Source organism: Hypanus sabinus, chromosome 18 (assembly GCF_030144855.1).
Source record: "Hypanus sabinus isolate sHypSab1 chromosome 18, sHypSab1.hap1, whole genome shotgun sequence".
In the NCBI taxonomy this organism is placed as follows: Eukaryota; Metazoa; Chordata; class Chondrichthyes; order Myliobatiformes; family Dasyatidae; genus Hypanus; species Hypanus sabinus.
The window spans coordinates 77244144-77265655 of NC_082723.1; the positions used below are offsets into that span (position 1 = coordinate 77244144).

General features: G+C 44.1%; 1 protein-coding gene across 10 annotated transcripts in view; it reads right to left on the bottom strand.

Moving 5' to 3' along the window:
• Window positions 1–6160: 6160 nt before the first annotated feature.
• The window catches only part of hic2 (hypermethylated in cancer 2), a 188826-nt gene continuing 173474 nt past the window's right edge, over window positions 6161–21512 (bottom strand). For all 10 annotated transcript variants that reach the window (XM_059943706.1, XM_059943710.1, XM_059943708.1 and 7 more), the window contains one exon: window positions 6161–10393. In XM_059943706.1, coding sequence (XP_059799689.1) covers window positions 8644–10393 — 1750 coding nt within the window. In that variant the 3' untranslated portion in view covers window positions 6161–8643. The remainder of the gene's footprint in view (window positions 10394–21512) is intronic.

A 21512-nucleotide genomic window follows, 5' to 3' on the forward strand; every position in this document is an offset into this window, starting at 1 on the left:
TATTAAATACAAAGGTTCACATACTTCTCCAGCATAGACTGTGAATGATTAAACAATGTGTTCAATAAAGAAATGAAAAGTACAATTGTTTGTGTTATTAGTTTAGGCAGATTGTCTATTATTGTGACTCAGATAAAGATCAGACCACATTTTATACTAATTAATGCAGAAAAACCAAGTAATTGCAAATAGTTCACAAAATTTTTCTTGTACTTTGATAATAAATTTACTTTGATATGGTCTTGCACATTATTGTCCAGCTACACTGCACTTTCTCTAATACTTTACTCGGCATTCTATTATTGACTGGCCTTTTACTGCTTCACTCCTGATGCAGCCTCCTCTACATAGGCGCAATCCATCGTAAATTGGGGACTGCTTCCCCAAGTTCCTCCATTCCAACCGACACAATTATTTTGTATTTAATTTAGTTCACTTTGTAGAGATCGGTTTTCACTTTGACACAAGAGTCTTTTTCTTCTGATCTGTATCAAAAAAAAATTAAAACCACTGTGATTCAATGTTGTACAACAATGAAAGATGAAAACTTCCAAGGGGGTGAACACTTTATAGGCACTTCTTTTTTAGCATGTCGCATTACTCAGCCATTCTTGTCTGGCACGTGGCGTCAAGATTGGTCTCTTTTTGGATTAACCAGGTCACAATATGAATGTTCCTGACTCGAACCTTGTATAATTTTTTAGGAGACTGAGTGGCTAGCTCGATGCTCAACCCGGCACGGATGGAAAGTGTGCTCGGGGGTAACCCGACTTGGATTTGAACTCGGGAACCTCACACTCCAGAGTCTGCCGGCGCTGATGCCATTGTGCCACCAGCCGCGTGTGTGTGTTTATTCACACACATACTGTAAATCTACTTTTCCCTTACTATTATGTATTCCAATGTTATGTTGCCGCTACAAAGACAACGAATTTGGGGGTACTTGAGGTGGATACAATTACAGTGTTTAAAATACATAGGGTAGTTTCACAGATAAGGATATACTCTGGAATTCAGAAGAATGAGGAGTGATCTCATTGAAACCTATTGAATGCTAAAAAGCCTCAATAGGGTGGATGTGGAAAGGATGTTTCCTATGGTGGGGGAGTCTAAGACTAGATGACACAGCTTCAGAACGGAGGGATGTTCGGTTGGAATTCTTACTGCAGGCTGCTGTGGAGTCCGTCTTTGGGTATAGTTAAGGCAAGGGTTGACAGATTCTTATTTAGTCAGGGCATGAAGGGATACGGGGAGAAGGCAGAAGTTTGGGGCTGAGAGGGAAATGGATCAACTGTGATAGAACAGACTCAATCGACACGTACAAACAAGCTGGTCAGGCAGCATCCGTTGAAATGAGCAGTCAACGTTTCGGGCTGAGACCCTTCATCAGGACCGAAGGAGGAGCTGGAAAGGTGGAAGGTGCCAGGTGAAAAACCAATCAGGGGTGGAGGAGAGGAAGCAGGGAGGGGACAGGCAGGAGAGGTGAAGAAGGAATGTAAGGGGAAAATACTATGGGTATATTCTACGGAAAGCAGAATCATGAGAGAGGTGATAGGCTGCTAGAAGAGGAGGCAGAGTGGAAGTGGGATGGGGGAAGGGAGAGGGAGTGAGTTACCGGAAGTTGGAAAATTCGATGTTCATACCAAGGGGCTGCAGACTACCCAGACGGTATATGAGGTGTTGCTCCTCCAACCTGGGTTTAGCCTCGTCATGGCAGTAGAGGAGGCCAAGTATGGACATATCCAAATGGGAATGTGAAGCAGAGTTGAAGTGGGTGGCAACCGGGAGATCCTGTCTGTTGTGAAGGTGCTCGACGAGGCGGTCCCCCAATCTGCGTCCGGTCTCGCTGATGTAGAGGAGGCCATACCGGATGCAATAGATTACCCCAACAGACTCACAAGTGAAGTGTTTCCTCACCAGGAAGGACTGTTTGGGGCCCTGAATGGTGGTAAGAGAGGAGGTGTGGGGACAGGTGTAGCACTTACGCTTGCAGGGAGAAGTACCAGGTGGGAGATCTGTGGGGAGGGACGTGTGGACCAGGCAGTCGCGGAGGGAACAATCCCTGCGAAAAGCAGAGAGGGGTAGACAGGGAAAGATGAGCTTAGTGGTGGGGTCCTGTTGGAGGTGGTGGAAGTTGCGTAGGATAATATGCCGGATCCAGAGGATGGTGGGGTGGTAGGTGAGGATAAGGGGAACACGGTCCCTGTTGTGGTGACGGAAGGATGGGGTGAGGGCCTAAGTACAGGAAATGGAGGAGATGCGGGTGAGGGCATAATTGATGATGGTAGAAGGGAAACCACAATTCTTGAAGAAAGAGGACATTTGAGATGTCCTGGAATGGAAAGCCTCATCCTGGGAGCAGATGCGGCAGAGACGGAGGAACAGGGAATAGGGAATAGCATTTTTACATTTGGCAGGGTGGGAAGAGGTATAATCTATGTAGTTATGGGAGTCAGTGGGTTTATAAAAGATGTCAGTGTCTGTCTCCAGAGAGATTGAGAAAGGGGAGAGAAGTGTCTGAGATGGACCAAGTGAATTTGAGGGTTGGGTGAAAGTTAGAGGCAAAGTCGATGAAATTGACGAGCTCAGCATGGGTGCAGAAAGCAGCACCAATGTAGTCGTCAATGTAGCGAAGGAAAAGTTGGGGAGCAGTACCAGTATAGATTTGGAGCATAGACTGTTCCACATAACCCACGAAGAGGCCGGCATAGCTGGGGCCCATGCAAGTGCCCATAGCTACACCCGTGGCCTGAAGAAAGTGGGAAGAGCCGAAAGAGAAGTTATTAAGTGTGAGTACCAGTTCCACCAACCGGAGGAGTGTGGTGGTGTTGGGGAACTAGTGAGGTCTATTGTCAAGAAAGTAGCGGAGGGCTTTGAGACCTTCTTGATGGGGAATTGAAGTATATAAGGATTGGACATCCATGGTGAAAATGAAGCAGTCAGGACCGGGGAACTGGAAGTTATTGAAGAGGTGGAGAGCATGGGATGTATCCCGGATGTAGATGGGGACGGACTGAACTATGGGTGACAAAATGGAGTCAAGGTAGGCAGATACAAGTTTGGTGGGGCAGGAGCAGGCCAAAACTATGGGCCTAGCAGGACAGTCAGGCTTGTGGATCTTAGGGTGGAGGTAAAATCGAGCAGTGTGGGGTGTGGGAATTATGAGTTTGTTGGCTGAGGATGGAAGGTCTCCAGAGTTGATAAGGGCAGTGATGGTATGGGAGACAATTGTTTGATGTTTTTTGGTGGGGTCCTGTTCCAGGGGTAAGTAAGAGCCAAATCAACAAATTGGCCTAATTCTGTTCCTATATCTTATGGTATAAGAGAGTTGATTGGCCAGTTGGGACTAACTGATGAAGGGGCCTGTTTTCATGTTGGATTACTTTGTTCCAGGGGTCCATGGACCCTTTGCTTAATGATACTGATCCATGGCATCAAAAGGTTGAGAATCCCTGCTCTATAGAAACAGCTGCACATGAAGCAGACATCACTGCATTCCTTAATCAAAAAGAAGACAAACTTGTGGGGTTGCTGAGAGAACTGGAAGCAGGAATGTCATTAACTAGTGGAGTGAAATGGCTTCTTTGTGAACCAGTACCTGCTAAGAAAATAGGCCTACGCATTGTAGAGCGTTACAAGCGAATTCTTAATAAATAAATCAGGGAGGGAAGTTTTGGATTAGGTTCCCAATAGTAGAGAATCCTCTGAAATGTAATCCCTGTGAAACCATCTAGCACCCATTGTAATCTCGTTAAAACATAACACGGGGTGGCAGGATCAGTACTTGTACACAGTATTGACTTTGCGACCACCATGTACAAAAGATTAAAACGAATGTGATAGGATGCTGGCTTCAAGCTGAAGGTTGTTGATTTTGCTAAAGGAATGAATAATTCTGCAGCTACTAAGAAGTTTAGTATAAATGAGAAACAAGTGAGAGAGTAAAGTCAGAGGACACGCTGAGAGAAATGCCGAAGACGAAATGTGCAAACTGCGGGAAAACATGTCAATGGCCAGAACTGGAAGAAAAAGTTTTAGGGTGGGTGAATCATCAGTGATCGTCTGGATACATTGTTACCAGAGAAATGACTTGAGTTCAAGCATTGAAATGGGATGAAAAACGCCTTGAGGTCAGCAAAATTTCAAAGCTACGCTAAGTTGGTGCACCCAGTTTATGAATAGATGTGATCTTGTGTTGAGACAAAAAACAAAGATTGCTCAGAAGTTGCCGAGCGACCTTGAGAATAAGATTACGGCCTTCCAATTGTTTGTAATCAAGCATCAAAAGGCAAATTCTTACCTGCTCTCACTGATTGGTGACATGGACGACACCATGATTTTCTTTGATTTTGTTGACAACCGCACTGTTAATCAGAAGGGGGAGAAAACAGTCCTTGTCAAACCAACTGTAGTCAATAAGCAACATCTTACTGTTGTGTTAACGTGTACGACTGATGCGACCAAACTAACCCCGAATGGTGATTTTTAAGAGGAAAACATTTCCAAATAAAGAAAAATTCCCACGGGGTGTTGTTTACATTCAAGAACGCAGCTGATTGGATGACGCAGGTTAAAGAGGTGTGGCATCGACATCCCGAAGGTTTCAGGAAAGAAAAGTCACTACTTGTCTGGGACACGTTCAAAGCACACTAGTCAGGTGAGACAAAAACAGCATCGAAAGCTGAAAATACAGATATTGCAGTCATCCCCAGTGGTTTGACGTCTGTGCTCCAGCCACAAGATGTGTGTTTTGTAGATCTTTTCTTTTGTGTAGATTTCATAAGTATTTGTATTTTCTTTTGTATTTGACTCAAAAACAGCCAATAAATACTATCTACAACACAAAAAATGCTGGTAGAACACAGCAGGCTAGGCAGCATCTATAGGGAGAAGCACTGTTCACGTTTCCGGCCGAGATCCTTCGTCAGGATAAATAAATACTACCTATCTTCCGTGTATTTGCTTTTCCAAAGTTGGCACCCTGTGTGTAAGCCGACCCCTTAATTTTAGGACCAAAATTTAGGGCCAAGTTCTTGGCTTATACACCAGAATTTATGGTATATACACTTACTGTAATTCACAGCTTTTTTCCTGTTATCATGTGCTACTGCCACAAAATTAACAAATTTCATGACATATGCTGGTGATATTAAACCTGATTTTGATTATATAAATGTAGTTGAGATTGCTAACTGCGCAGAAGCGAAGTTGCAGAATCTTGTCCGAGGCCTTGTACCCAGCAAAAAACACGAGGCTAAGCAACCTTGGTACGTACGATAAATGACAACTGTCCATTCTTCATTAACTAGGTCAGAATCATAATCAGGCTTAATATCATTGGCATATGCCATGAAATTTGATAAATAAATATATGTAAATTACAGTTCAGTATGTGTGTGTGTGTGTGTGTGTGTATATATATGTAGTGAGGTATGGCTCATGGGTTCAATGTCTATTCAGAAATCTGAATGGCTGAGGGGAAGAAGCTGTTCCTGAATCACTGAGTGGGTGTCTTCAGACTCCTGTACCTCCTTCCTGATGATAGCATGTCCTGGGTGGTGGGAGTCTATAATGAAGTACGCCACCTTTTTGAGCCACTACTCCTTGAAGATGTTCTGGATACTACAGAGGTTAATGCCCAGCACCTTAAAAAATACCAAATGTCAACAGCACACATGTGTGGTTTTCAGTCAAGCTTTTAATGAAAAGATTGTAAAATAACAGATTTTGACTGCTGTACATTAAGACTGTAACTATCTGAATGCTGAATCCAGCATACATTTATGATACATGACATTTTCTTTGACTGCAGATATTGCAGCTCGACCTGAATTCAAGCTTCTTTTTGTGCGAAAAAGTAATGATTTGTGAACTCAGACAAAAATAAATGGTAAAAATACTGTTACCTGAAGCCACGAGGCAGGATATGGAATGCTCGACCTGCAGTAACTTAGGATGATTGTGCATTGTGACATGAGAAAGAAACACATTGTATTAAATACAATAAACATATTACATCTTCAATGCAAAGCCAAAAAGGAAAAAAATTATTGTCCAGTCTTTTTGCAAACAATGTCTTCACAGGTTATGCGGTTTATGGCTATGTGGTAAATTTCTGAGAATTTTTTTCCTTCTTCTCTGGAAAGAGGTACAACCTATACAGCATATTGCATAATGGATTGAAAAATAAAGGTGAACAGTGTGTATAGAATTCAAAAACAGAAATAAATACATTCATTACTGCAAATACATATATATTGATAAAAAGAACACTGTCAAAAAAGTGTTAATTTTGCACCATTTTTGTCAGAAAGTTGCATCTTGCTGAGGTCTGAAGCTGTTGAAAAGTTTATATGTAAACAATGAGATAAATACATAATTTTTTGAATCACATGAGGTTCTTTTTTATACTCATTAAAATGTGCTTTGGTTTAAAAATAGTTATCTTTTTTGTGAATTTGGGTATGAGCTTTTTTTAACTTTTATACAACTCTCAAAATTAAGTTGGAACAGAACAAGATAAACACAAAAAAAACAGGACAAATAACTACAGCCTATTTTCTTTTTTTTGCATGAGCTGCCTAACCTCTTCTGAGGCTCTTTGCGTGTATCTGAAAAAAGTACCCCTCCCACTCCCTCCCTCCCCCATCAAAATCTTTAAATATGAAACTAGTGTTCTGTTTCTCAATAAAATACAGAAAATGTCCTGATACTTTACGACATCATATAAACGTAGTTGAGATTACTGCACTGTGCAGGTGCCGGACAATCCCTGAATTATGAATCTTTATTGTCACAGTTTGGAAAGTTTTTTCTTTACTTACTTGTATTTTTATTCTTAAATGTTCCTTTGAATAAAAATCTATTGACTGTGATTCTACATACCTACTCAAAAAGAAAGCTCCTGTACAATACCTTTGCTGTACACAGACATAATGTCGTACTTGTTTTAAGTGCTGAGAACGATCCTGCACTCTTCTCATCTGCTTAATCTGTAATCACTAGTTTAGATCTCCGTTCCATCCCAACATATATATATATAATATATATATTAAATATATATATTTAAAACAAAAACAAAAAAGTACTTTAGGAAAAAAAAAAGGAATGGCTGTCGCTAAACCTGCCCTAGTGTCCCTTTGGAAAAATAAATCAGTCCCTGACCTCACGTTCTAGTATGATTTTCCACCACAACCCTCCCATAAACATGATCTTACATAAGGGATCTTATCCATTCAAGTTGCCTTCTTCTCAGTACCTATACTCAGCTTTTGCAGGTCACAGAAGGTATTTTTTTTCCATCGGGACTTGTACAATGTTTGACTTACTGAATTGTTAAAAGTGAGAGCCCATTAACAAATAAACACCAAAGAAACACAAAATAATCCCTAAACCAGCCCTATATATATTTCATTTAAAAAAAAAGCTTTCCGTATCTTTGTGTTAGGGCGCTTTAGGTGCGTTCTGACAGATATTTTGTAAACTTTTTTTCCAGCAAGTTACTTTGGGAAACTGTTCCAATCAAAGCCATCAATATTCACCATTGCGTGCCCCTGACTCATTGCAGTCTTTTGGTTCCATCAGGAATGTACAGCTATTAGATAAAAGATAAAAGGTCACTATTCTCCACTTTGAACTCCTGTACCATGCTAATAACAAGTGTAGGTCTTCACTGGATAGTAGACCTATGTAAACACCAGTTTAACCCTTTCCACGTCATGCTAGTTCTTCTTCTTTATCGTTATCTCTTGGGTTGAGCAGCTCACCAGTAAAAAGCTATTGAAAATAGAAGTCCCCCCCTCCCACCCTCTTCAACCCCACCCACGGAACCAACCATGAGAACGACCACTATTCAGATGCAGCCATTGCTCTTCATGGGATATGGCTCAAGAATCAACACACAACACACTTCTAGATCATTTGGTCAAAACAGATAAAACAAGGTCTTATCTGGCCCAGCTTGGAAAGAGAAAGGTCCGCCTATATCTGGATAGAAAACCACCAGGCTGGGATAGAAAATGGTGAACCATAAATTCACTCTTCCTTTAAAAAAAAGATACTATTCTCCCACCCCGCCACCCATTACTCTTCGACCAACCCTTTTAATGATTTCTCTCTCTCTCTTATAAATTATTGTCGTGAAGAGGTAGCAAGCTGATAAGTCACTTCACCTTTGCTAAACACAGGAAATAATATAAAGGAAATGTATATTAAGAAGATTGCAGCAAATTTAGCTCACACCAAACTAACCCACATCATTACCCTCGATCTTTCCACTTTAAACATTCACAGGAAAAATTGCCAAGGTCCTTACATTTTTTGTCACTCTTAACGAGTACCTCCAAGCTCTTGAGGATTTGCGTTTTTTACTTCTTCTTTCTCTCTAAGTGACTACTGGAAACTAATTATCCCCTTTCCCCCTCCCATCCTTACACTGAATCCCCATTAAAGAGGCAGTCCATCCACTGTTGACAGTGGGGGAAAGCAACATTTCTTCCCCCTCTCAATCTCCACATGCACACACACACACACACACACACACACACACAACACACACAACACACACACACATTCCCCTGAACAAAAGATATTTTAAACTTAAGAAAAATGGGAGAGAAAAAAAGAGTTCTGGAGTCTTTGGCTTTATGTTGGTGAGGTATGCATTCGCATGTGGCTTATCAAGTTGCGCTGTTGCGTGAATTTACCGCCGCAGACTTGACATTCATAGGGCTTCTCGCCCGAGTGTACCCGCATGTGTTCTGTCAGCCGGTACTGCCTGGTGAACCGCATGCCACACTCCTCGCAGGCGAAGGGCTTCAGGCCTAGGTGGCTACGCATGTGGCGGGTCATGGTACCGCGCTGGGTGAACATCTTGCCGCAGATGTTGCAGGGGAAGGGCCGGGACAGCCAGTGGGTTTTCTCGTGCTGGCGCAGGGTGGAGGGGTCGCGGTAGCTCTTCTCACAGACTGAGCACTTGTACGGCCTGGAGTCGCCAGCGTAAGTTAGGCTTTGGGTGGCCAGGCTGTCCGCCTCGTCCTTGATATACAGGTCCTCCTCGGTGTGGCTCTCCACGTGCGCATTGAGCTGCTCCGAGCTGGGGAAGCCCTTGCCACAGGGGATACAGACATAGAGGTTGTCGCCATAGACAGCTGGCTCGAAGCCGTCCGGCCCAGGGCGGTAGGTATGGGCACTAGGCTGGCCACCCTCCTCCTCGCTCTGGGCGCTCTCCTCACTGCACTCCTTGCCATTCTCCTCCTCTTCCACTTCCTCTTCCACCTCCTCCTCCTCCTTGAGGTGCACGGCATGGTCGAAGTGGTGGTGATGGTGGTGGTGATGGCGGCCAGGCTCCCGCTCCAGTGACTTGACCAGAGGACCCATTATCACGCCGTTCACCACTGAGGAGCTGTCCTCCCGGCAGTTGGAGCCCTCCTGCCGTTTGAACCCAGTCTCCTGCTTGATCCAGGCGGCGTTGTGGCCTGGCAGGCGGAAGCCCTTGGGCTGCCCTGTGTCGGCCAAGCCCTGCCCATCGGCCAGCTCACTCCTGTCCGCCTGTTCACTGTTCTCCGCCTGGTGAGGGTTTGTGGCGTTGTCTTCGAAGGAGGCACTGTTGGTGGCAGAGGTTGGAGATCCCTGGCTGCACTCCCCGAGGTGCATGTCTTCCTGAGACATATGTGCGGGGATCGAGGGGCTTTTCTTGGACAAGTCGAGGCCCAGCATCTGCTCCTGCTCCCCGCAGTTGTTGCTACTGCTGTTGGCGCCATTGCTATTGCTACTTTTGCCGCCATTTTGGCCAAGGGGGTGGGCACTTGCTTTGTTTGAGCTGGCCATGTATATATCCTCACTGCTCACCTCCACCCGGTGCAGCTCCACACCTGGTTGCCGCTTGAGACCTTCTGGCGACCCAGCGAAGCGGGTCTGGATGACCGGCGTGGAGGGAAACCGGTGCCCTCTGCCAAGTTTTACTGGGTTGGTGCCAGCCAGTTTCCCGTGTAATGTCTTCCCATTGCGTTTGATCTTCTTCCTGCAGAGTGCGGCAAGGTCGTGAAGCTGGAGGTAGCTGGCTGCGGTAAGGAGAGCGTTAAAGTTCTGCTCGCTGGCTTGGTCCGCTAGGAGGAGCTTACCAGTGTAGATGAAGTCCAGGATCTGCCGGAAGATGCTGGCATTGACCATGTCAGTGTCTAGGTTGATTAAGTTGTCGTGAAGCACGAGGGACTTGAAGTACATGCTGCTTGCTGCTAGGATGTTTTTGTGGGCACGGAACAGGGCATTCTCCACCACGATGATGACATCGCAGAAGAACCCTTTGCTTCTCTGTTGGTTTAGCTGCAGCAGTAGTTGCTTGGCATGATTTGGGAGTTCCATCTTCACCTCTGATTCCTCAAACTCTAACCACCTGGAAGAGAAGAGAGGCCGGTGAAAACGTTAGACACGTTGAGAGTCGCAGAGTATGAATGTAGAACTTTTGGCCCATGCATCTGGTCCCAATTTCCCGTGTTGGTCCATATCCCTCTATCTCACCTCTCTGGGTTGTAATTACATGACGTTATTGTACCCAACCACTTATCTAGTGAACTCATTCCATTCGTTCACACCTTCTCTAGGTCAAAAATTTGCCTCTCGTGTTCCTTTTAAAACTTTCCCTTTCTTACCCTAAACTTACCCTAAGTTTCGGACTCTTCTGCCCTGAAGAAGACTGTTACCATCCACCTTTCTGAGCCTCTCAAAATTTAAGCATAGTTATCAAGAGTCATCAGAAGAAACAGAGCCTTCGGCCTATCTAGTCCGTGCTGAATCCATTTAAACTGCATGTTCCCATTGATCTACACTGAGACCATAGCTCTCTATACCCCTACCATCCTTGTACCTATCCAAACTCCTCTTAAGCTTTGAAATCAAGCTCACATACACTGGCAGCTTGTTCCACACTCTCATAACCTCTGAGTGAAGAAGTTTCCACTCACACTCCCCTTAAACTTTTCACCTTTTACACTTAACCCATGATCTCTGGTTGTAGTTCCACCCAACCTCAGTACAAAAAGCTGCTTGCATTTACCCTATCTATACCAATCATAATTTTGTATACCTCTATCCAAACTCCTCTCAATCTTCTCCCAATAACTCAGCCCCCTATACCTAGTGTGATCCACCATCTCCCAATAACTCTGGACCTAGTCTAACCAACACCTCCCAATAGCTCAGGCTCTTTAGACCTAGCCTAACATAACTCAGACCATCAAGTCCTGGCAACATCCTCATAAATCTTTTATTTTTATTTTCAGTTTAATTTAGCGATACAGTGCAGAGTTGACCCTTTTGGCCCTTCGAGACACGTTGCCCCAGCATCCCCAACAAACCCTGATTTGACCCTAACCTAGTCATGGGACAATTTACATGACTGTTTAAGCTACCCAATGCATCTTCGGTCTGCAGTAGAGAACCAGAGCATCTGGGGAAAATCCCACACGTTCCATACAGAATGGCCAGATGTGAACTCTGAACTCCAAAATGCCCCGAGCTGTAATACTGTTGCAGTAACCACCATGCTACCATGATGCCAAAGCTACACTACTGTGGTGTGTTGAGAACATAGAACCATACAACACACTACTTATAACCCACTCCAAGATTAATCTAACCCTTGCCTCCTACATTGCCCTTTATTTTTCTATCTTCCATTTGCCTATCTAAGAGTTTCTTAAATATTCCTAATGTATCTGCCTCTACCACCACCCCTGGAAGGGTGTAAAAAAACTTACCTCTGACATCCTTTCCATACACTTTCCTCCAACATAACAGCACAGTACAGGCCCTTTGTGTATTGTGCCGAGCTTTCAACCCACTCCAAAGTCTATCTAACCCTTCCCTCCCACATAGACCTCCACTTTTCCTTCATTTATGTGCCTATCTAAAATTCTTTTAAATGTCCTTAATGTATCTGCCTCTCCCACCAACCTTGACAGAACATTCCATACCCCCATGTGCAAAAAACTTATCTCTGACATCCCCCCGATACTTCCCACCAATCACCTTAAAATTACCATTATCATGTGCTGTTTTGTACGACATGGGCGATCATGGCCTTTTCATGACCATGATTGTCCTTGGCAATTTTTTCTTCAGAAGTGGTTTGCCATTGCCTTCTTCTGGGCAGTGTCTTTACAAGACAGGTGACCCCAGCCATTATCAATACTCTACAGAGATTGACTGCCTGGTCACATAACCAGGACTTGTTATATGTACCAGCTGCTCATACGACCATCCACCATCTGCTCCTATGGCTTCATGTGACCCTGATTGGGGTGAGGTGTGCTACACCTTGCCCAAGGATGACCTGCAGGCTAGGGGAGGGAAGGAGTGCTTTACACTTCCTTTGGGAGAAACACATCTCCACCCTGCCAGCCATTTAAAATTATGCCCCCTCTATATCCTCATAGGACATGAAGTCTAAACTGAACAAATCTCCTCAGTGTGAAGTGGGCAAAGTTGATTGGTGAAACCCTCATTTCACCAACCCTTCAAAGATTTAACTTCCTAGTCCTCTACTGATCACAACACCTATCACTGTGACAAGTTCCTCTACAAGACACACAGCACCAGACTTGGAAACCTATTACCACTCCTTCATCTTGTCTCAGTCCAAATCCGGAGCTCACGCCCCAACAGCACATTGGGATGGCCTTCACCAACGGGCAGTGGTGATTCACTACTGCCTTCTCAAGGATAGCTGGGATGGGCAGTGAAAGCTGGCCTTGCCAATGACACACTCATCCTAAGAAAATGAATTAACTAAAATCAAGACTACCAAACATCATCAGCCCTGCGCTCAGTCGAGACTCAAAGCCCATTGTCTATCTGTGGGCAAGGAAAACTGAAAAGGCTGTGTACTAGATCGGTTCCAAGCTCACTTTCAATGTGGAACGTTCTGACTTTCCCAATCAAATAAAAAACCTCACAGAATAGATTCAGAAGTAACCAGGAAGGAACATTTACACCTGACACAGCACCTGACAGACCTGTGACACCAAGCAAACCCACTGATTTAACCCTAGCCTAATCATGGGAAAATTATAATGATCAATTCACTTACCAACTGGTAAGGCTTTGGACAGTGGGAGGAAACCAGAGCACTCGGAGGAAGGCCACACGCACAAGACTGTACTAACTTTCTTACAGAAGACGCCAGAGTTGAACTCCAAACTCTTGAAGCCCCGATCTGTGAGATTTTTCCCGCATTAACCACTACATTACTGTGGCGCCCCAATTGTTGGCAGATTGGGGAATAAATGATTCCCCAATCATTTAGATGGGGAAGGGAGAATCATGACCAGAACCCTTCAAGTGCCACCTACTGCCTTGGCCTAAGGTACACCACTACGAACACACCATGATAATCACCACACACACAAAATGCTGGTGGAACACAGCAGGTCAGACAGCATCTATAGAAACAACCTGAACAATTGCAACTAAACCTCCCTATTCTTAAACACCAATCCCTTTGCAATATAGGTAGCCATATTGTTTACTTTCTCAATGGTTTGATGATCCTGCCTGCTAACAATTTGTGGTTTACCTGCATCACCTTGTTTCTGCCGAATTCCACACTTGCTTATAGTCCCAAAAGACCTTAATGAGAGAGAACTCCACCAGTTACACATCTGTATTGGTAAAGTTGCCCAACCATCCATATATTTCCATTACACCGTCATGGAAAAATCTGTTTCCTTGCTTTAATGGCATTATTTATGAAAATTAAGCGCTTGTCGTTACTGAATGAGCCTGTGGTGTTGGTGGGGTCATGTTTTGAAATAGCATGCAAACCTGCCATCCCATAATTAAAGTGATATTAAATAAACATGCTGCAGGAATTTGCACAATGGGGAATGTTCTTACACCAGAATCCATCACTCAACCAATAGTTCAAAATTAAGTCCTTTTGAAGGGTGCTGACCTGAAATGTCAATAATTTCTTTCTGCCCCACAGATGCTGCTTATGCTGCTGGGTTTGTTTCTTTCTGCTCTGGGTTGTTTGCCCTGTGGGCTGTTCCGTTCTGCCAAATAAATGCTGCTTATCCCACTGGGCTAGCCCCATGAGTTGCTCCTTTCTGTCCGGGGCTGTTCGTCCCCTGGGTGGTTCACTATCTAGGCTGTTCTTTTATTAACCCTTGGCTCACGTCATTCGGGAACTATGGTAGTGGCCAGCTCGATGCTATTGCAGCTCAGGTCTTTGGAGTTCAGAGTACAATACCAGGGTCCTCTACAAGAAAGGTGGTACACTCCCTCCCTTGTGCGCGTTTTTCTCTGGGTGCTTTGGTTTCCACCCACAGTACAAAGATGTACCAGTTAGTAGGTTAATTGGTCATTGTGAAATTGTCCTGTGATTAGAGTAGGATTAAATTGGGGGGGAAGGTTGCAGCCCAGTGGGCCAGAAGGGGTTTTTCCACACTGTATCCCAATAAATATGTAAATAAAACAAACAAAAACATTGCTGTTTGAGGGACTCCACTCTATTTGAATTGGTTCCTACATTCCTAAAGAGAAATCTAGACAGATTCATGGATGGGAGGGTATGGAGGGCTATGGTCCAGCTGCACGGCAATGGGACCAGCATGGAGCAGATGGGCAGAATGGCCTGCTTCTGCACTGTAGTGTTCTATGACTGATACTCTATACAGAAGTATTTCAGAAGCAAGGCTGACATAGAGTGGTGACATAGAAGGGCATGTATTTCAGCCATATTGCTCCATGACCCTAATTCACTGTCTGTGAAACCTTTTGCAAGTCTTGTAGATTTGAAAGATTTGAACTTCCTTCAAAACAAAAGTAGCCTTACTTGTCACAGGCACATCATAAAATACAAAGAAATGCATCTGTACAACGACCAAGACAGTTGGAGGGTACGTTGGGGTAGCCCACCAGTGTCGCCATGTCTCCAGTGCCAACATAGCAGGCCCACAACTTACAAACCCTAACCCGTGCAAGTCTGTGCAAAAGTCTCAGGCACATACAGTATATATAGCTAGGGTGCCCTAAGGCTTTTGCACAGTACTGTAGTAATATGTATTGCACTGTACTGCTGCCACAAAAAGAACAAATTTCATGACATGTGGTTGACGATAAACCTGATTCTGATTTGGGTCTCTATTGTGGACTGAGAGAGGAGGGAGCAAGAAACACCAGAGAGACATTCTGTAATGATCAATAAACCAATTGTTTGGAATCAAATGACCTTGCCTGGTGTTTCCAGGCTGTATGTGTCTGCACCTGTGCCACCACACCCCCACCCACCCTAGCCTTCCCTGCCACCTGTCCCACTCCCCTCCCACGGTGCTCCACTCTCACCATTCCCAACATCCTTACTCCTCCCCCCCCCCCCCCAGATTTACAAACTCACTGTCCACTCCACGTTGACAAATTCAGTACTGTGCAAAGAATTTCTCCAATGCCCCTAATGATTCTGCCTCTACTACATCCCTGCAGGGTTTTCAAGGCACTTTGTGTCAAAAAGTTACTTCCAACATTCCCCCCACCCCCACTTATTACTCTAAACTCCAGTGCATACAGGCTCAGGGCATTCAAATAATGCTAATACGTTAACCCTTTCATTGCTGGGATCACTCTCGTGACGCTCCCCTGGACCCTCTCCAGTGCCAGCACATCTTTCTTAGATAAGGGTCCCAAAACTGCTCACAATATTCCAAGTGCACTTTGACCTCCACTTGCACCTGCCTCCCTCACACCAAATCAACCCACAAATTACCCTTTAGGGAATCCTACACAAGGACTCCCAAGGTATCGGCCTGATCAGACACAGGGTAGATCTTCACATAGAAACACACACAAGATGCTCAGCAGGTCAGACAGTATCCATGGAAATGAATAAATAATCAACATTTTAGGCTGAGGCCCTTCTTAGGACTGGAAGGGAAGGGGAAAGATGCCAGAATGAAAAGGTGGAGGGGAAGGGAAAAGGATAGCTGGATGGTTATAGGTGTCGCCAAGTGAACATAGAACATTATGGCACAGTAGAGTCCCTTTGGCCCACTTTGTAATGCTGACATTTTAACCTACTGCAAGATCAATCTAACTTTTCCCTCCCACATAGCATGCATGAGTGTCTCTTAAAGGCTCATGTACCTGCCTCTACCGTTACCCCAGCAATGTGTTCCACGAGACCACCACCCTCTGTGTTAAAAAAAACTTCTGACATCCCTTCTATGCTCTCCACCAATCACCTTAAAATTATGCACCTGTTTACTAAGCAGCTTGCACTGGGAAAAACTTCTGTGTCTGCCCTAGACTAGACTCACTGCAGATTTCAATGTACCTGTGACATATAAAGATCATCTTTATTGTTTGATTACCCTACGTAAGAGACTCTTACATGTCCCTAAGTAACTGCCTCTAACTCCAGCCCCAGCAGGATGTTCTCCACTCCCAGCACTCTCTATCTCTGACATACTCCCTGATATTACACACCAAACTGATTAGGAAGTCTGATGTGAAACCTGCACCACTGCTGGGTGTCACCATCTCAGTAGATCTGTCCTGGACCCATTATATAAACATAATTGCAAAGACATACAACAGCACCTCTACTTCTTCAGCAGCCTGTGGATATCTGGCATGTCATCAAAAACCTTGGCAAACTTCAACAGATGTGTGATGGGAAGAGTACAGATTGGTTGCATTACAGCTGGTATGGAAATACCAAAGCCTTTGAGGAGAAGATGCTACAAAAGGTAGTGGATTCAGCCCAGTACATGGGTAAAGCCCTCCTAGCCATTGAGTACACCTACATGAAACTTTGTCATAGGAAAGCAGCATCCATCATTGGAGATCCCCACCACCCAGGCCATGCTCCTTTCTCACTGCTACCATCAGGTAAAAGGTACAAGTGCCTCAGGACTCTCACCACCAGGTTCAGGAACAGTTACTACCCCTCAACCATCAGGCTCTTGAACAAAAGGGGATAACTACACTCATTCTATTTCTGACATTCCCACAAGCAATGGTCTCACTTTAAAGACTCTTTATCTTATTATTTCATGTTCTCATTATTTATTGCAATTTGCTCACATTTGCATTTGCACAGCTTGTTTTTCATTGATCCTGTTTACAATTACTGTTCTACAGAATTGCTGAGTATGCCCACAGGAAAATGAACCTCAGGGTTATATGTGGTGACATGTATGTACTCTGATCATAAATCTTTTAAATTGATCTTAAATGATGGAACTGCCTGTTTTTTGGCACTGTGAATGGATCTACACAGTGCTTCAAAGTGGGTGCTCACTATCATATTCCCCAGGGCAGTTACAGATGGTCAACAAAAGGCCGACCTCACCTTCTATTATACGGCTTAGTTCCTACAGCTCAACCCTACCCTACAGCCATCAGAGTTCTGAATTGGCATGCATAACTTCACTCACCACAATCTACACTTAGCAGCCACAAAATGAGGTGCACCAGGTGAATCCTGTGACGTCCTCTGCTGCTGTAGCCCATCCACTTCAAGGTTCGACATGTGGTGCATTCAAAGATGTTCTTCTACACACCACTGTTGAGACCAATTTGAGTTACTCTCACCTTCCTGTCAGCGTTTAAGCTGCTGCCACGTGATTGGCTGATGAGATATTTGCATTTACAAGGTGTACAGGTATGCTGAATAAAGTGGTCACTGAGTGTAGATGCCATTATATACTACTTTGAGATTCATTTTCTTGCAGGAATTTTGCAGGAATTCACAGGAAAATAAAGTACTACAACAGAAGTTGTGAAAAACAACCAAAGATTGTGACAAAACAGCCAACGCGCAAAAGAAGACAAGTTGTGTAATTTGAAAAATTAAATAATACTGAGAATATGAGCCAATGAGTCCTATGAGCCTGCACACTCAGTGCCCACTTTATTAGCCACACCAGTACACCTGCTCATTAATTCAATATCTCATCAGCCAACCATGTGGCAACAATTCAGTGCATAAAAGCATGCAGACATGGTCAAGATATTCAGTTGTTGTTCAGACCAAACATCAGAACGGGGAAGAAATGTGACCTAAGTGACTTTGACCATGGAAAGTTCAGACAAGCTGGTTTGAATATCTCAGAGCAGCTGATCTCATAGGATTTTCATGCACAACAATCTCTAGAGACTACAGAGAATAGTGTGAAAAACAAAAAAAATCCAGTGAGTGGCAGTTCTGTGGGTCAAGATGCTAGAGGAGAATGTCCAGACTGGTCCAAGCTGACAGGAAGGCACAGTAACTCAGATAACCATATGTTACTGCAGTGATGTGCAGAAGAGCATCTCTGAATGCGGAATACATTGAACCTTGCAGTGGATGGACCACAGCAGCAGACTACAAACCTACACACAGTGACTACATTATTAGGTACAAAATACAGCAGTCACTGATTGTACAGGTGTCTGATTACAGGGTCACTGATTGTACAGGTGTCTGATTACAGGGTCACTGATTGTACAGGTGTCTGATACAGGGTCACTGATTGTACAAGTGTCTGATACAGGGTCACTGATTGTACAGGTGTCTGATACAGGATCACTGATTGTACGGGTTGTGTCTGATTACAGGGTCACTGATTCTTCAAGTGTCTGATACAGGGTCACTGATTGTATAGGTGTCTGATACAATATCACTGATTGTACGGGTTGTGTCTGATTACAGGGTCACTGATTCTACAGGTGTCTGATACAGGATCACTGATTGTACAGGAGACTGATACAGGATCACTAATTGTATTGGTGTCTGAAACAGGATCACTGATTCTACAGGAGGTGTCTGATACAGGATCACTGATTGTACGGGTTGTGTCTGATACAGGATCACTGATTATACAGGTGTCTGATACAGGATCACTAATTGAACTGGTGTCTGATACAGGATCACTGATTATACAGGAGGTGTCTGATACAGGATCACAAATTGTACGGGTTGTGTCTGATACAGGATCACTGATTGTACGGGTGGTGTCTGATACAGGATCACTGATTGTACAGGTGTCTGATTACAGGGTCACTGATTATACAGGAGGTGTCTGATACAGGATCACAAATTGTACGGGTTGTGTCTGATACAGGATCACTGATTGTACGGGTGGTGTCTGATACAGGATCACTGATTGTACAGGTGTCTGATTACAGGGTCACTGATTCTACAGGTGTCTGATTACAGGGTCACTGATTATACAGGAGGTGTCTGATACAGGATCACAAATTGTACAGGTTGTGTCTGATACAGGATCACTGATTGTACGGGTTGTGTCTGATACAGGATCACTGATTATACAGGAAGTGTCTGATACAGGATCACTGTACAGGAGGTGTCTGATACAGGATCACTGCACAGGAGGTGTCTGATACAGGATCACTAATTGTACGGGTTGTGTCTGATACAGGATCACTGATTGTACGGGTTGTATCTGATACAGGATCACTGATTCTACAGGTGTCTGATACAGGGTCACTGATTCTACAGGTGTCTGATACAGGGTCACTGATTCTACAGGTGCCTGATACAGGATCACTAATTGTACTGGTGTCTGATACAGGATCACTGATTGTACAGGAGGTGTCTGATACAGGATCACTGATTGTACGGGTTGTGTCTGATACAGGATCACTGATTGTACAAGAGGTGTCTGATACAGGATCACTGATTCTACAGGTGCCTGATACAGGGTTACTGATTCTACAGGTGTCTGATACAGGATCACTAATTGTACTGGTGTCTGATATAGGATCACTGTAGAGGAAGTGTCTGATATAGGATCATTGATTGTACAGGAGTGTCTGAATCACTGATTGTATAGGAGGTGCCTGATACAGGATCACTGATTGTACGGGTTGTGTCTGATACAGGATCACTGATTGTACAAGAGGTGTCTGATACAGGATCACTGATTCTACAGGTGCCTGATACAGGGTCACTGATTCTACAGGTGTCTGATACAGGATCACTGTAGAGGAGGTGTCTGATATAGGATCACTGATTGTACAGGAGTGTCTGAATCACTTATTGTATAGGAGGTGCCTGATACAGGATCATTGTACAGGAGGTGTCTGATACAGGATCACTGATTGTACGGGTGGTGTCTGATACAGGATCACTGTAGAGGAGGTGTCTGATATAGGATCACTGATTGTACAGGAGTGTCTGATACAGAATCACTGTACAGGAGAGTCTGATACAGGATCACTGATTGTACCGGAGTGTCTGATACAGGATCACTGATTGTACAGGAATGGCTGATACAGGGTCACTGATTGTACATAATTTGATAATAATCTAACATTGACTTTTACCCAGCTTGGGTTAAACAAACAGATAAGGTTTGAGATGTTAAGACCTATTCTTAGTCCACAGAAGTAGGCCATTTAGTTCATCCATCCCCTGTTGGCGTCAACATTTCACATAAGCCTCCAAAAGTCTTGCTTCATTTTGCTGCCACACTAAGAACTATGCAGAAACCTATCTACATAGTTCCAGTCAGATGATTTTACAAACCAAGCTGCGTGTTTGAAAACAACCACAATCAGTTTAGTTGTATTAAGTGGGAGTGATTTTCCTTCTCCGGCTGAACATTATTTGTGTGCACAGAAGACTGCACCTGGTCCCTTTTATAACACCTCCCTGAACAAGGAAGTCCAGCAGCACCCCCCCTTCCTAAGGAGATTGGAGCAGGTGAGGCTGCCCCCGCCACCCCACCATTTTAACCGTATTTTACAGGAGCACCATAGACAACATCCTATGTAAATCTAGTCAGCTCCATGTTGGGCACTAGTCTACAAAGTACCCAGGACACTTTCAGGGAGGGTGTCTCAGAAAGGCAGTGTCCATTATTAAGGACCTCCAACACACAGGGCATGCCCTTTTCTAACTGTTACCATTAGGTAGGAGGTACAGAAGCCTGACGGCATACACTCAGCAATTCAGGAACAGCTTCTTCCCCTCTGCCATCCAATTACTAAAATGGACATTGGACCCTTGGTCACTGCCTCACTTTTTAAAAAATACAGGCAGTCCCTGGGTTACGTACAAGTTCCAGTCCTGAGTCCGTCTTTAAGTCGGATTGTATGTAAGTTGGAACAAGTACAGCCGGTGTTATTTAGCGTCAGTTAGTCAAACGTTTGTCTTAGTATACAGTATATATTTTGCCTTTCTATGCATATAGAACACTTAAGAAACGTATGTATTCCAATAATTAAACCAATGCGTTACTTAGTAATAATTGTAGCTTTCATCAGGGCTGGGCCTTTCACACGCTTCTATTATTCTCACTTTATCCTTTAAAATTTTTCCAATCATTGACTGACTGTAGCCTAACGCTTTTCCAATGACCGATGGCGTTTCACCTCTTTCCAAACACTATTATTTCCACTTTATTTTCAATCGCGATCACTTCCCGTCAATGGAACAGAAACACTGTGGGTGGCAGGTCGCGAGCTCCACCAGTTCCTGAGGTCCGCTTGGTCCTAAGGACCACCACAGG